Source organism: Sapajus apella, unplaced genomic scaffold (assembly GCF_009761245.1).
Source record: "Sapajus apella isolate SASKATOON/1434 unplaced genomic scaffold, GSC_monkey_1.0 scaffold19, whole genome shotgun sequence".
Taxonomy (NCBI): Eukaryota; Metazoa; Chordata; class Mammalia; order Primates; family Cebidae; genus Sapajus; species Sapajus apella.
The window spans coordinates 24474131-24490638 of record NW_022436959.1 but is presented as its reverse complement, the minus strand read 5'-3'; the positions used below and the strand labels follow the sequence as shown (position 1 = coordinate 24490638).

The following is a 16508-nucleotide window of genomic DNA, read 5'->3' as shown; positions in this document are numbered from 1 at the left end:
GTAATAATTTACCGCTAAAACACATAACAGTCAAAAGTGAAGAGCTTGTTCGGATTAACGTAGAACGAAAGGAACAGAAGAAAAAGAAGATGGAAACAAAAATGTGGAGGTAGAGGGAAGTTAAGAATTAAACTCTCTCCCGCTGCTTGGAAAATGCAGCTTTCTGTAGGTAGAGATACCTAGCCTGTGTATGGCCGCAAAGGGAATTTTGAAGGGATAAGAGGTTTAAACAAAGGCTAGATGGCTTTTTGTGTTGTTTTCCAAGTCGTTAAACTGCAAACGCTAGTTTTAAGAGAACTGGACCCTAAAGCAAAATACACCGACGTCTCACTCGAGCACATACAAATGGCGTGTAGTTGAATGGTATACTGGAAATAGTATCTATTGGAATTAATAAAATTGTGTGAGCAATTTTAAAGACAAAGAAAAAAAAATTCATCTTTGAGAGTGTATTTCCTTATGTGTCAAACTGGAATATTTCTACCTGTCGCCAACTCCCGGGGATGCTGCCAGAATCACGCAGAAGAGCGGGTTCATTTGCTCTACAAACAGCGAAGGAAGGTGCAGACCAGTCCAGCCAACCCAGGCCACTGACGCCAACTACTGAGGGACCTCCACGTCTCCTCCATGTGTACGGGACCACCCGTAACAGGTGAACTCTGGAATGCCTAACCTCGCGTCACGGGGCTACTGCCCCGCGGACGCCCTAGGCGTCCTGAGGGAAGGCGGGGCTGGGTGGAGCCAGTGCCAAGGTGGCGAGCCGCCGCAGACCTGGCTACCGGCAGCAACCGCTCTGAGGTGAGGCCGGAAGTCCCATCCTATTTCGCCGGCAGCTAGCGCGAGGCTGACTGGAACTCGACCTTGTTTTGGCGTTGCTAGGAGACGCGGCTCCTGCGCGCCCCCCACTGGCTGGCGCCTGGGCGGCGCACAGGCAGGGGGCGGGGCCTGCGGCGTGGAGCTGCCGGGCGAGCACCGTTAGGGCAGAGCCTGGTGCGCGGCGCCCGCCCGGCGCCCAGTCCTTAGCCACCGTCCACGCCTCCCTGGTGCCAGCCAACAGGTATCAGCGCACCTTCCCAGCGGCTGAGAGAGACGCTGAGTGAAGAGGAGGGAAGGACGGTTAGTCAGGTGAGTCGCGGCGGGGTGGGCGGCCAAGGGCGACCACGCCCTGCCGAGGGAGAAGGGCCGGCCGTGTGCGGAGGGGCGGGCTGAAGGGATCCCGCTCCGGGGAGGGTGGGCTTACCCGGCGGGCGCGCCATGTCGGATCTTTTGCGCCTCAGGGACCCACACAAGCGTCACCCTCGGGCCAGCGGACAAAGGGTTAACGCGTTGGCGGTGACTGCGGGCCCCGGATGTGAGAGCCTCGGCTTGGCGCCCTGGCCACGCTGCAGGTGCGCTGGAACGGGTGGAGCCGGCAGGCTGGCGGCAACCTGACCGCTCGAGGCTCCCATTCCCCTGCAGAGGCCGCTCGGCTCCCTCCGAGAACGTCGCCTTTTCTAACTTAAGGGCAACAGGTGGTGCCGGTGGACCAAGCAAGCGCCCGGCTCCTCTGCGCTGGGAGCGGCAGTTACCCTCACCAATTAGGGAGCGGGGGCGGGAGTTGCATGGCTGCTCTGATGCGGGTGGCCAATGGGATTTGGAATTATGGGTGGACCGGGAGGAGTGGGCGTGGTCGGAGTCTGAGTCCAGGGTTTCTATTGCCGCAACTGCCAGAGCTGCTTGGAGAGCTGAGCTGGAGGGACGTGGGGTGCTTCGCCCTGCGTAGAAACGCCTGCCAATGCGTTCCCATTTGGACCCAGACTCCATATCGGGAGGTGAGAACGTTATTTTTAAAGGGATGGGAGATAATAGTGATCTTGCAGTGCCGTTAAGCCTGTGGAATTAGATTCCCAAGATAGGACCTATGAGTTTTCTGCCAAATAGGCACTTTGTGGTTACCGCGACTTAGACCAGATACTGGTGACTGGGTTCTTTCCAGAATGAGGTCTTTGAGGTTTGGGGACCCAGGAGAATAGCGTACATATTACTGCAATTTAAGTAAACCAAATAATTTCAATCACTGTTATTCCATCGTTTGTCTTGGATTGTATGCGTTTTCATATACGTTTCATCTCTTCTTGTTTGTTTAGCAAAGCAAGTTGTAAGTTATTGGTGTTATTTTAGCAAAATAGAATAAACCTGTTTACTGTATTATTTCAGAAGAATAACTTATCCCTTCTTCCCTCTCCCAGCAGTCTTATAGCTGAATCCCCTACGAAGACAAGTTCTAAAGCAAGAAGAGGAAAGCATTTCAATTTGGGACATTTATTCACAGCTGGAAATGGGGAATGGGCTGTCAGACCAGACTTCTATACTGTCCAACCTGCCTTCATTTCAGTCCTTCCACATTGTTATTCTGGGTTTGGACTGTGCTGGAAAAACAACAGTCTTATACAGGCTGCAGTTCAATGAATTTGTAAATACCGTACCTACCAAAGGATTTAACACTGAGAAAATTAAGGTAACCTTGGGAAATTCTAAAACAGTCACTTTTCACTTCTGGGATGTAGGTGGTCAGGAGAAATTAAGGCCCCTGTGGAAATCATATACCAGATGCACAGATGGCATTGTATTTGTTGTGGACTCTGTTGATGTTGAAAGGATGGAAGAAGCCAAAACTGAACTTCACAAAATAACTAGGATATCAGAAAATCAAGGAGTCCCTGTACTTATAGTTGCCAACAAACAAGACTTGAGGAACTCATTGTCTCTTTCAGAAATTGAGAAATTGTTAGCAATGGGTGAACTGAGCTCATCAACTCCTTGGCATTTGCAGCCTACCTGTGCAATCATAGGAGATGGCCTAAAGGAAGGACTTGAGAAACTACATGATATGATAATTAAAAGAAGAAAAATGTTGCGACAACAGAAAAAGAAAAGATGAATATCCATACCTATTGTATCTGTGTGGAGTAGGTTTTCTCTGGTCTGATTTTGACAAATAGAAGAGTGTCTACAGCCTGGTTTGCCTGTCTGCCCTCCTGGATGCTATTAAAGCTTTGTTTTGTTGAACAATCAGATGCCCAACTCTGTTGCCTTGTGGAAGATGAGTAAATGCAGTGCTTCTTAAAGTGGTCTCGCCTCCCTACCCCACAGTTCTTTTGGTACTACCATTTGGGGAAGCCAAGCAAGGATAGTAAATTGACCAGAACACAGTTGTGGAAATTTGACCAGAAGTTAGTGAAATAAAACTTTAAAGAGTGTCTACCTAGTGTTTTTTGCTTATATCTTTTGAGGGGAAGCCTTGCAAGAAAATTGCATACAAGGCTTTGTAACGATAAAGTGCTAATTGATGGAAATGTTAAGGTAGATTACCATATATGCAGTTACATTGATCACATTGGTCCACCCAGTCCTTTTTTGAAGTAAGAGACGAGGAGTAAGTATTTGCTCTTTTAAGTTTTGGCCAAATGATTTTTTGACACTTTCTGGAATCAATTTAATGGTATATTTTAATTCTAGACAATGTTTAAGTTGATCTGCCTTTAATAAAAATAAGATATTTGGGGTTTATTCAAGTGCATGGAGTAGTTTTCCTGATAAAGCATGTTTTGGTGTGTATTCTTACTTTTTAGAAATAGCTATGCATTGTTCTACACAGGTTTAAAACAACTTTTTCGGGGATTTAGGGCTATTACAGAAATAGTTTGTTGTCAGAAGCACTTTCACTTGAAGAACCTAAAATAATTTACTTGACTCATTCATAGTAAATATGGGCATGTAAACTAATATGCACTGGATACATATATGGATTTTTGAAGAAGGAATTGATTTAGTCAAGAGGATGTAATTACAATATGTGGTCTCTAAAATATTCCAGTTATGAGATATTTTATTAATATTTGCTGATGGAAAAATGTGGTTTTTATATATTTTTGTAGTGTGTTGGGAAGAGCAAAAGCTTTATAAATGTACCTGATGTGCTGTAGAATGAAAATGTGAAAGAGATCCTGTATGTGTTCTGAGCTTTAATTTTTTTGTTTACAAATTGAACGGTGTTATATGGGCTGTCCAGTCCTGATTATAGAGAGGAAGAAATGTTAACAGTATGACACATAAGAACTACAATGATAGAAAACGAAGGGTAAAATAACAAACCTGTTATATGAAAATTCACTAGTGCTGTTTACATTGGAATGAAAAACTCTGTAAGAAGAAAGGACCTTTTATCTAATTCTTACCTACAGGCAGAGACTTATTTCCAGTGATCATGTACTACTAAATCAGCTTATTTTTTGCCTGAAGCCAACAGCTGTTGGTTCTGAAACTCACCAAAAGAAATGCACTTTGCTAGCAGGATTGGTTTTGGCTTTGGGTGTTTTTTGTTGTTGTTGCTGTTGTTGTTGTTTTTTAGTGGCATAACTGAGTTTTTGAAACCTTGATTCTTGTGTCACACAAAATGAATGAAGTAGCTTCATGTGGAGCCTTCGTATGTTAAATATTCCTGCAATAGTGATGGTCACTTAGAATGTTTATAGAAATGTGGATAATAACTACCAATAAACTACTTGAAGCACTAGGAGAACAGTATTTGACTTTGAATTTTGATGTATTTCCACTTTTGCTGAAGCTTTTAATTAGATGTGTAAAAACAAGTGACCAGCTAGGCTGTTTAGTCCTATAGTAGTTTAGATCTGCTTAGATGTGACAGGCATTGAAGGCTGCTTGATTTTTTTTTCTTCTTTCACTGAAACTGAAATCATGGTATCTGCTGCAAACATGAGTAGATCCATGATGGATTAATAAAGCTTGCTGAAAAAAAAAATCTGTGTATCAATTAGATTTTTCAGTCTCCCTGTACTTTGTGTCTACCTACTATATAAAATAGTACTCTTTTAACTATTTCAAAAGTTTGCGTGTTGACCCTTTGTGGCCTAAGAACTTAAGCAAATTAATGTTATCTAAGTTTTTCATATTTAATGGACAACAAAAGAGAAAATAGCATGAACACTGTACAAAGTTTGATTTATAAAAGACAATTCAGCTATAAAACTCATCATAAGATTTTCTAGATTGCTAAGTTCAAGTTCCTTACCACCTATTCTATTTATTAACACCATAGTATAATAATGAGTCTTTAAATCCTGAAGAGTTTAGACTGTTCTCCTATATCTAGTTTTTATTATAGCACACCTTTTCCTAGTGCATATTTCTAAAATCTTTTCTTATATTTTAAGTTACTGGGTTTAATACAAAATATTAATCAAGAACTGCTCAACTGAATCCAAATTATTATCAAACAACAAAGTTCAAGAAAAATAAAACATTTTGATAGTTAAAGATATTTAATTTTTAAAATGTGCAGAATTCTTAAAATGGTTTATAAATAGTATTCTTAAACCATCAGAAGTATACTAAGACTTATGGAAAAATTATTGAGAGACAAAAATATGAAGTTTTAAATATATGTATATATGGGAAGAATTACTAAATGAATGATGATTTATGAACAGAGGGAAAGGCATAGACTTAGTTTGTACAAGGCTTTTTTTTTTTTTTTTTTTTTTTTGAGACAGAGTCTTGTTCTCTTGCTCAGGCTTTAGTGCCGTGGCACGACCTCGGTTCACTGCAACCTCTGCCAGCTTCCCAAGCAGCTGGGATTACAGGTGCACCACCACACCCAGCTAAGTTTTGTATTTTTAATAGAGACGGGGTTTTGCCATGTTGGCCAGGCTGATATCGAACTCCTAACCTCAGGTGATCCACCTGCTTCAGCCTCCCAGAGTGCTGGGATTACAGGTGTGAGCCACCACACCCAGCCTGTACGAGGCCTTTGACACAAGGATTGTTCCATTAATTATTCATTGTGACCTTGAAGGAACTCTGGTATTTCCAGGTTCCATTTAGTATAATAATTTCCTCTGTAATGTAAACAATGATTTCATCAACAATAATAAAGATGCAAAAAAAGTGTTACCAAACTTTAGATGATATAAAACAGCATTCAGCTGATGCAATTAAGAATCTTGGGTATAGCATCAAGCTGGAATTTTACCTTTGGAGCTGGAATTTTACCTTTAAGATTTAAATTTAACAGAACGTTCTGGAAATGGATCCTGGTGATATGCAATACTATAGTGTTTAAGCCTTAATATGAACCAATATAAGGTGCCAATGTAAAGTAATAATGTTAACATGAAAATCTATGAAGATCAGAAGTAATAGTCTCAACAAACCACAGCCAGAGTATGCATCCAGTTCTGTGCATGAATATTAAAAATATAGGAATACCTGTATAGGAAGCTAGTTTAGAAGGATGTTAAATGTAGTGGTTGAAAACATGAGCTTTGGAGTCAGATCAGTGTTCAAGTCCTGGTTCTTCCATTGTTACACATGCGACATTTTAGCAAATTCCTTGAAACTTATGATGAGAATGCCCTCCTGGGTAAATGAAGACTGTCTCATAGAATTTTGAGAGGGTTGAAATAATGTGTATTAACTGTTTCGCATATTGCCAAGCGTTTGGTAAAAACTGACCTATTGTTAACCAGTAGGAATCAATATGTTTATTACTTCATCTGGGGCAATTTACTTGCAGCCTTAGTTTCTTCATTTGTAAACAGGATTATATCTACCATTGGGGTATAACTGATTAAAAGGATTAAATCAAGCAATTATATTTAGCAGAGCGACACTTTATTAAGCATTCAATGGATAGTTGTTAATAGCCAGAATATGTTATGATCAATCTATTTAAAGAAAATACTTGTTGATTGGGCATGGTGGTTCACACCGATAATCCCAGCACTTTGAGAGGCTGAGGTGGGTGGATCACAGGGTCAGGAGTTTGAGACCAGCCTGGCCAATATGGTGAAACCCCGTTTCTTCTAAAAGTACAAAAATTAGGTGGGTGTGGTGGTGGGTGCCTGTAGTCCCAGCTACTTGGGAGGTTGAGGCGGAGGTTGAACCCAGGAGGCAGAGGTTGCAGTGAGCCAAGATCATGCCACTGCACTCCAACCTGGACAACAGAGCGAGACTCCATCTCAAAAAAAAAAAAAAAAAAAAAAAGAGAAAATACTTGTTTTCATGGGTTGAGGTGGGGTGGAGGATATAACATGGTGAACTCATGCATATCACAAAATTGCAACTTGGTGGAAGTTGGTGAAAGTCTAAATTCCCTTGAAATATGGATCATTTCCTTAGGTTCTTAAAGTATCAATAAGTAACACAATATTACCTTTTTCTGTAAGAGACAAAATTTAATTTAAAATCATGGTTATTTTCTAGTATAGACATACATCAAAATACAATCCCTCACTTTCAGACATTAAAAATTCAAAATTGTCTGTATACATTGTGGTTGCTCAAAATGCCTCAAGATTGTTATCAGTAATTCACAAATTTTATCTAATGATAGGAATCTGTATGCCGACATTTAATGGAAACTTGCAGTATCCGTGGGCACATCTGGTTGATGACAGTGGTTGTGTTTGTGGGTGATTATGTATGCTGTGTTTTTTTCCAGTTACTTTCAGTCTTTGGTCTTGTTTTTGTGTCTTCTGTTTATGTTGCACTGAAGTGGAGATTACCTATATTAGTGGTTGATGAGAGATATTGAAGTTGATTCATTTCAATGAAGGTCTACCTTTAGATAAAATCTTAACTTTCTATTATGACAGATTTCAACCTTACCCACAAGTAGAATAACATAATGAATACCCAAGTATCTGTCATCTAGTTTCAGTAGTTATCAACTTAGGGCCAATCTGGTTTCCTATACTTCCATTCACTTCCTTCCATGCCACTTTCCTTTTTCTTCCACTTGTGGATGATTTTGAAGTGAGTTCTGGGAATTACATTTTATTTATAAACATTTTGGTGTATGTGTCTAAAAGATACTCACTTTTAAAAATTTCACTATCACATGTGAAAAATATATACTTATTCAAAATAACCAAATATCCATGCAGTGTTTAGATTTCCCTCATTATTTTAAATTTGTAAAAAGCTTTTGGAATCAGCATTTAGTGGACTGTAGTCTACCCATTGTGATTGGTCAATATGTGTCTCTACAGATGTTTTCTCTCTCTCCTCTCTCTCTGATTGAATATTCCTTCCTATATAGTTTCCTACATTCTGGGCTTTGTTGAATGCATTTCCATAGTGTTTATGTGTTTCTTTGTACTTTGATTTTTCTGTAATTTTCTTTTTTTCCCCCAGGCTACCTCAGAGGTGATGGTGCTTTGTACTCCCTTCAGTAGGTATTATGTCTGGTTGTCGTTTTGTGATGTTGGTTGATGTTCAATTTCTCAAGTCAATGACATCTAATAGAACTATCTGTAATGATGGAAATATTTTATGTTTATACTATCAAATATGGAAGTCATTAGCTACTTGAAATGTGACTAGAGTGACTGAGGAATTTAATTTTTAGTTTTATTTTAATTAATATTAACCTGCCACAAGTGACTGTGGCCACTGGAGAGGACAGTACCTGCAAGATCCTTTAATCAAAGCTGCAGAATGGTGACATTTTATATTCTATCAGTCTTTATATATTAACTGAGTCTTTCTATAATAAGAAACTTCTCAGCAATGATTTGGTTATTCTTAGATTCAGTCCTTAAAGGAAAGGAAGACAAGATAAATGCACGTTTCTCTTGATTTACAAGTTTTCAACATGAGTTGATTTCTTAGGATCCTGAAAAGCTAATAAACAAGGTTTCTTGTTTGAGTATTGCTATAAACTTACACATTAAGATATTATTTGAGGTTGGGAATGGTGGCTCATACCTGTAATCCCAACACTTTGGGAGGCTGAGGTGGTTGAATCACCTGAGGTCAGGAGTTCCAGACCAGCCTGGCCAACATGGTGAAACCCTGTCTCTACTAAGAATACAGAAAGTTAGCTGTGCATGGTGGCGCATGCCTGGAGTCCCAGCTTCTCGGGAGGCTGAGGCAGGAGAATTGCTTGAACCCAGGAGGCAGAGGTTGCAGCAAGACGAGATCGTGCCATTGCACTCCAGCCTGGGCGAGAAGAGCGAAACAATCTCTCAAAAAACAGACAAGATATATTTGATATAATTCCGTCTCTTCCAGCTTATTATTCCTATTTATGCATAAACTGTCTCATCTTTAGAGAGATCTGAGTCTTTTTCACATAACCCTAGTAATCTTTGATGGTTTCTTTGACTTCTCATTGAACACAAAGTCCCTATCTTAGCTTGTACATTTCCTTTCCCAGATCTCCTGTTTTTCTAGGATGCCAGGTTCCTTTTATTAGGAAATGATATTTAGAATCCAAGTCTATACTACTGGATTTGTCATTGTTTCTGGCCTTTTCAGTGAATTGTACTAGACTTCTATTTTTTTAAGATTAGATACATCATTGTTTCACAGTGATAGTTTCAATTCAAAGATTTACATTCAGAATGATAAGGCATTTATTTAGCTTCAGTGATACTATTATTTCTTTTCATGCATGCCAAAAATATTAGTTATGAGCAACACACAGTTGTTTATTTGCCTTATTCCACTTTAATCTCAATGTAGTACCACTGTCAACAATAGGATGACTGGTAATGGTTTAAGAATGTTGTAGTTCCCTTTGTCCTTTAGGTATATCTCACTGGGGATAAATTCTTATATTTTAAGGTCACTTGGAATTTTTATTTTATGTGGGACTATGTTTTAGGTATATCTGTTTCATAAAATCTCTTATTTACTTTGTAGAAATGTTGACTCTGGTTTATTTAATATAAACAATTCTTCAAGTATATTTAAAATAATTTGGGATAAAAAATTTACACACAATGCTTTAGGAACCTCTTTTTTATAAATTGAGATACATGAATATTTCCCACAATCATGAGGAATTTTTTTCTGGGCAATTTTTTGTTTTCAGTTCAGACTATTGAATTGTTGTGTGAAAATTCAAGTAGTTTACATGGAAGGCATATGATATGTAACAGTCTCTGGTTGAAAAAGTACTCTTACCTTCCTGTTGTGGCTCTGTGTAATATCAACAAGAATCTGAATTTTTGTTTTATGGGTTTTTTCTATGTTACTCTTTAGTGCAGAAACTGAATAAACAGCATGTAATTAGAAATTATGGGCATCCAATGGGCTGAAGTATTTCTTAAGTATTCAAATGAACAGTGTTTGTTTCCCTTAATCTACCATCTACATGAAGATACCTTGAAATCGGTGAGTGACAAAATGGAGTTCCCAACAATGGTATTTTTCGAAACTAGATATACTTCAGAATGGCTTAAGGAACTCTTGAGATTCCTAGACTTCAGACATTTTGAATGGAATCTTTAGCAAATGGCTCCAGTAATTTATATGCCAACTCTTTGTAGGATGTTTTTTAAACACACGTAGATCAGCCAGATTTAGAAACCATTGCTTTGGAATTTAAAAATTGTGGACCGGGGATGCCAGAGGAGTAATACTTTTAATGGCAGGAATAAAGGGATCATAAATAGAACTGGCCTAGTGAAACTTAACCTGTCTTAGACCCTTTTCCTTCTATACAGTGGGGCATTTTTCATTGGCTTGGCATTTATGTCATAATAAGCAAACTGAGAGCATTGTGTGATCCAGGAATGTCTCAGACCAGATGTCTTAGGGGAAATCTGAGTAAGCCCAGGGAAAAGCTATAGGGAATAGACACTTTTCCTTTTACTGATTTTATATATACTATATGCTTAATAGGTGGTATCTTCGAAATTTACGAATAGTCCTGCCCTTCTCACAAGAGATCAGTTAAAGCTTTAGAGGTGAAGTACTATTAATAATGAGTGCCTACAGTGTTTTTTCTGTAACCCTCTTGAGAACTTTGAATGTCACAGGTTTCATTGATCAAAGCCAATTATTTTGAGGACTGGCAGATATGGTAAGGAAAAATAAAAGACCTATGACAGCAGCAAAATTGAAGAAAATGGGGAGATCTAAATGGCCTACATCCAATAGTCTAAACTCAAGACACATTTGATTAATCAAATAAAACACGTTCAGTCTATTCTATAGAGAAAGATGGGCCTTCTTGCTTGATCAAGCAGCAGCTCCTCATGTTAGAAATTGGATGTTTATTTTAAATTTTACACATAGAGTATTGGCATGTATTAGTGGCATAACTGAATCCAAGTTACTTAATTTCTCTTAGCTGCTGCCTTCTCACCTTTAAATGGCAACATTATCACTCTTACAAGGTTATTTATGAAGGAAGTTTTGTGAGTCATCTGGCATGATTTTTAGCAAGTACACCAAACATTCACTCAAGAAGTATATGAACAACTACCTCATGCTGCTAGGTGTTTGGAATATAGCAATGACCAAAACAGAGAAGGGTAATGTGTCGTTCCTGCTCTGCAAAATTAGCTCCACAAGGAGCAGGCATTTATCCATTGCCATATCCCTAGCTCTTACAGGGAGAGGCGGCATGTACATACTAAACACTCACATATGTCCATAATTAACAAATAAATGAAGCTTAATTCTAAAGGGATATCAGACAAATGTTAGAAAATAAAAAATGTGAAAAGTGCTATGAAGGAAACAGAGGGTAAAGATGAGAAAACAATAGGGCCGTCTTTAATAAAGTGGTTGGAGAAGATTTTTCTGATTTATCTAAAGTGTTATGGGAAGAGTAGATGAAAGAGCATCTCAGGCAGGCAGAGGGAACTTTATGTGCAAGGACCCTGAGACCGAAAAATCACAGAACCCAAGTAAACTAAGTATGCTTAGAACTGATGAGCAAAGGAGAGAATGGTAGGATATGAAGTTGCAAAATCAGAATACAACATTTATCTGACAATTGTATCTTTAATTATATTTTGCTTTTATTTAGTCTTTATATATTTAATTACAAATTACTGATATTTTGTTTAAATCTGCCACATTTTCCCATTTGACCATTTGTTAATTTTTAATGTCCTTTCTTTTACATTTATTAAGTCTTTTTATCCCCCCTCCGCCTCACTGTTAAACATTCTTTTTTTTTTTTTTTTGAGATGGAGTCTCGCTCTCTCACCAGGCTGGAGTACAGTGGTGTAATCTCGGCTCACTGCAACCTCCGCCTCCCAGATTCAAGTGATTCTCCTGCCTCAATCTCCTGAGTAGTTGAGACTACAGGTGTGCACCACCATGCCCAGCTAATTTTTGTATTTTTAGTAGGACCGGGTTTCACCATGTTGGCTAGGATGGTCTCAATTTCTTGACCTCGTGATCCGCCCACCTCGGCTTCCCAAAGTGCTGGGATTTCAGGCTGAGCCACCTGGCCTATTCTTTTACTATTCTTTATGTTATTCCATAGTTGCAGCATACATCCTTGAGAGAATAAAGCTTAATGTAAATTAGTACATTTACCATTTCTACTTTTTGGACAATATAAAAACATAAAAGCATTTTTAAAGTGTATTTACCATCCTCCCCACCCTCCTCCCCCTGTGATATATGGGCTTTTGTTTTTGTATTTTTAGCTCAACACATTTAAGATCCCTGAGACATGACTGTTATTGCTTTTTGCATCTGTATCCTTTCTGTGCTCTATTTTTTCTTGATTCTCTGGAGTTTCATTAGAATTAAAATCTAGCAAAACTTTAATGACTGTTATTACTTTTTGGATGTTTATATCTTTTCTGTGATCTATTTTTTTTCTTGATTCTTTAGAGGTTCATTAGAATGCAAATCTAACAAAATTTTAATTTTGGGATCTGGGATCAGTTTTCTTCTGTCTGAAGAACTTCCTTTATTGTTTTCTCAGTACAGGTTCTAGAGACAGATTCCTTCCTTTTTGGTTTCTGAAAAGATATGTTTTATTTTTAAGTGATATTTTCACTGTGTACAGAATTTCAAGGTTGGTATTCATTTTCTTTTAGTACAGTTGATTCTTGAACAATGAGGGCATGAGGAGCGCTGACCCCTACACAGTTGAAAATCTGTGTGCATCCCTGCCGCATGTCAAACGCTGTGGGCGCCAACACCACCTACAAGGTAGATGTGATCCGTTGGCGTTTCTGCCCCTGTGTACGTGCTCGCGTATGCGTGCTCGCCTGTGCGTGCTCACGTGTTGTGCCTGCGTGTCAGGCCTGGTCTCCAGACCCAGCAGCCTGGTCCTGGCCATCCCCTCACTGAGCTGGAGACACAGAGGCTGAGACCTGCGGGGGCAGTCTCCAGGTCTGTCATCAGCACCTCCTGGCGGGAGAGCTGGGGTTTACTGGGCCTCGGGTGGTGTTGGGTGTGAGCACTGCCCACACGCCTGGCTAGGCCAGCGTCCTGTAGCTCTGTGCGAATGGCGCCCTTTCTCGTCCTGGGGTCGCTCCCGTGATCCTCAGTGCAGGGCCTGGGCAATCCCCCGTCCCTCCTCAGGCTTTGGTGGGTGGCTCTACGGGAGGCAGCAGGCCAGCCTCTGAGAGCCTGGGTCGGGGCCAGGTTCAGGTCACCTCTGACCTCAGGGCTCCGTCTGAGTGCCCTTCCAGCCACCCTGTGGTGCTGTGACAGTGGTCAGCCCCAGCTTACCCGGTCAGCAGGAAGGGTCGGGGCTGCCAGCTCCACTCGGGGCCCCTGCCTGGCCGGGGACTCCATCAGCCTCGTAAGAAAAGGCACTGAGGCCCCTCATGCGTTCAGCAAAGCGTGTTGCGTCACCGGAGCCTGGTCTTGCTGCTGTGCAGGACACTTCCTGGTCCCCGCTGGTTCTAAGAGCTTGTCCCCGGAGGAAGGTCACCCAGCCTGGCTTCAAAGGTGACAGGTGGGCAATAGGGAGAAGTGTCAGGAAGCTCTCCCCAACTGGGGTTTCTGAGGATCCCATGGCCTTCAAGATGTTCTCTTTCTGTCCTCTGTCCTCCCCGGGTAGGACCCTATTCCTGTCTCCTGAAGCAAGCTCTGACTCCATGTGCACTGACAGCTTCAGGCATGGCTCTGATGAGGCTGCACATGGCTGATGGGTGCTGTGGGAGGCCTGGCCACTGTGACCGTGGGGCAGTGGGATCTCCAGGTGGCCCACAGCCGGCAGCCAAATAGATGTTCCCCAGACAAGACAGGCTACAGGCCAATGTGTGGTCGGGTTTCAGTTTGGTGTGGGGGAGGTTAGAAGGGAAACCTCAGGCGGCTAGCGACCTTGGGCGGGGAGGCCTCAGGCTGTGGGCCATTAATGGGTTGCAGGGGACAAGCTGCCTCTCCCCAGGGAGTGGGCGGAGGGATGGGCAGTCAGAGAGGGCTGTCCCCTAGAGCCTCTGAAGCAGCCACTAGGACCACAGACCCCGTGAGAAAAAAAAAAAAGAAAGAAAAAATATCTCTGTGTACCTTTTGACTCCCTTAAAAATTTAACCACTAATAGCCTACCAGTGGCCAGAAGCCTTACTGATAACAAACAGAAAACACATAATTTGTAGGTGATATGCATTATATACTGTGTTCATACAATAAAGTAAGCTAGAGAAAAGAAAATAGTATTGAGAAAATCATAAGGAAGAGAAAATAGATGACATAAGTACTGTACGGTATTGATCCATATTGTAAGCTTATGTCATCTGTTTACAAGATGAATTGTCTGCCTGAAATAGTGGGCAACCACAGCTTCAGACCTCAATCTATGGTGCATATCCAGATATTCAACTTTCTCTTTTAATGTCATAACTTTTCTCTGCTTCTTAAGTGCACTCCCAGCACCACTTTTGGCACTTCATATGATTCCCATGGTCTTATTCAAGATTTATGATATTGCACTAAACATGGCGAAAAACAAGTAAGAACCATGAAGGATTACGTTTTTTTTTTTTTTTTTTTTTTTTTTGAGACAGAGTCTTGCCTCTGTCACCAGGCCAGAGTGCAATGGCGTGATCTCGGCTCACTGCAACCTCCGTTTACTGGGTTAAAGCAATTCTCCTGCCTCAGCCTCCAGAGTAGCTGGGACTACAGACACAGGCCACCACACCCAGCTAATTTTTGTATTTTTAGTAGAGATGGAGTTTCACCATATTGGCCAGGCTGGTCTTGAACTCCTGACCTCAGGATCTGCCCACCTCAGCCTCCCAAAGTGTTAGGATTACAGGTGTGAGCCACTGAACCCAGCCCAAGGGATCACTTTTTATTACAATACGCAATTTACTGGAGAGACAACTGCTCAAATGGTAATGATTAGTGTAACATGACTTTTTTTTTTTTTTTTTTTTGAGACAGAGTCTTACTGTCACCCAGGCTAGAGTGCAGTGGCATAATCTCAGCTCACTGCAGTCTTTGCTACCCGATTTCAAGTGATTCTCATGCCTTAGCCTTCCAAGTAGCTGGAATTAGAGGAGTGCGCCATCACACCCCAGCTAATTTTTGCATGTTTTGGTAGAGATGGGGTTTCGCCATGTTGGCCTCCACCCACCTCAGCCTCCCAGAGTGCTGAGATTACAGATGTGAACATGACACAGCATTTTAAGCTTGAGCTTACTCGCAACACTTGAGCTTACTCGCAATGCTTGAGCTTACTGCAATAGCCACAGGAGGTGGCTATGAAATTGTTACAGTAGTAAGATATGTGCTGTAGTGAATTTTATGCAGTTATGATTGAATATTGCATCTTTTTTTTTGTTTACATTTCTGTCAACAGCAAGTGGTGTCATGTATGGTCTGTAAATGTGTGAGAGAAAGTTTTGGTAAATTTCAACTTACCAAAGTTAAAATTTCTTCTGTGAGTTTTTCAAATTGCTCCAAATCTCAAAAAAAAACTTTTGATATATTTATTTAAAAAAATCGGCATGTAAATGGACCCAGGCATTTCAAATCTGTGTTTTTCTATGGTCAAATGTACCTTAAAGTATGTCAGAAGCATGGGAAAAAAAGTTCAAAGTATTTTTGAGAAAGTGAGCTATCCTTTCACTCAACAATAATAATCACAGACAAGATTTCTGTGACCAAGAATTTCTCACCACCAGCAAGCAAGCAATCAATTTTGTAGCAGAAACCAGCTAGGTGTCCTCCAATTCAAGTCAATTCTGATACTATTTTCCTGCATATAAAACCACAGGTTGAAGCCATGCACGGTGGCTGACACCTGTAATCCCAGCACTTTGGGAGGCTGAGACAGGTGGATCACTTGAGGTCAGGAGTTCAAGACCAGCCTGGGCAACATGGTGAAACCCCGTCTCTACTAAAAATACAAAAATTACCCAGGCATAGTGGCAGGCACCTGTTATCCCAGCTACTTATGAAGCTGAGGCAGGAGAATTGCTTGAACACTGGAGGCAAAGGTTGCAATGAGCCAAGATTGCACCATTGCACTCCAGCCTGGGTGACAAGAGTGAAACTGTCTCAAAAAGAAAAAAAAAAAAAACAGGTTTCGGGCTTAGTACCCAAGACCACCTCTGACCTCCATCAATCACAAGTCCGGGCCTATGGAACTTCTGACATACCAGCTTCAATGTGGAGTTTCCATACCCCATCTTTGGGTTTGATTAATTTGCTAGAGTGGCTTAAAGAATTCAGGGAAACTCAATATATGTTTATCAGTTTATTCATTTCCTTGCTTTTTTTTTCTCTCCTGA

The 16508-nt window shown here is 40.8% G+C and overlaps 1 protein-coding gene across 4 annotated transcripts; it reads left to right on the top strand.

Annotated features, from left to right (window-relative positions):
* Positions 1-681: 681 nt before the first annotated feature.
* ARL4A (ADP ribosylation factor like GTPase 4A) lies at positions 682-4558 on the top strand. Of its 4 annotated transcripts, none has more exons than XM_032287070.1 (2): positions 682-1125; positions 2229-4558. In XM_032287070.1, exon 2 carries the CDS (start codon positions 2318-2320, stop codon positions 2918-2920), a length of 603 nt encoding a protein of 200 aa, XP_032142961.1. In that variant the 5' UTR covers positions 682-1125; positions 2229-2317; the 3' UTR covers positions 2921-4558. The 4 variants fall into 4 exon arrangements, with proteins under 4 accessions (XP_032142961.1, XP_032142963.1, XP_032142960.1 ...); XM_032287072.1 differs by having other exon boundaries at positions 908-1125; positions 2232-4558; XM_032287069.1 differs by lacking the exon at positions 682-1125 and adding an exon at positions 1217-1811.
* Positions 4559-16508: the final 11950 nt, after the last annotated feature.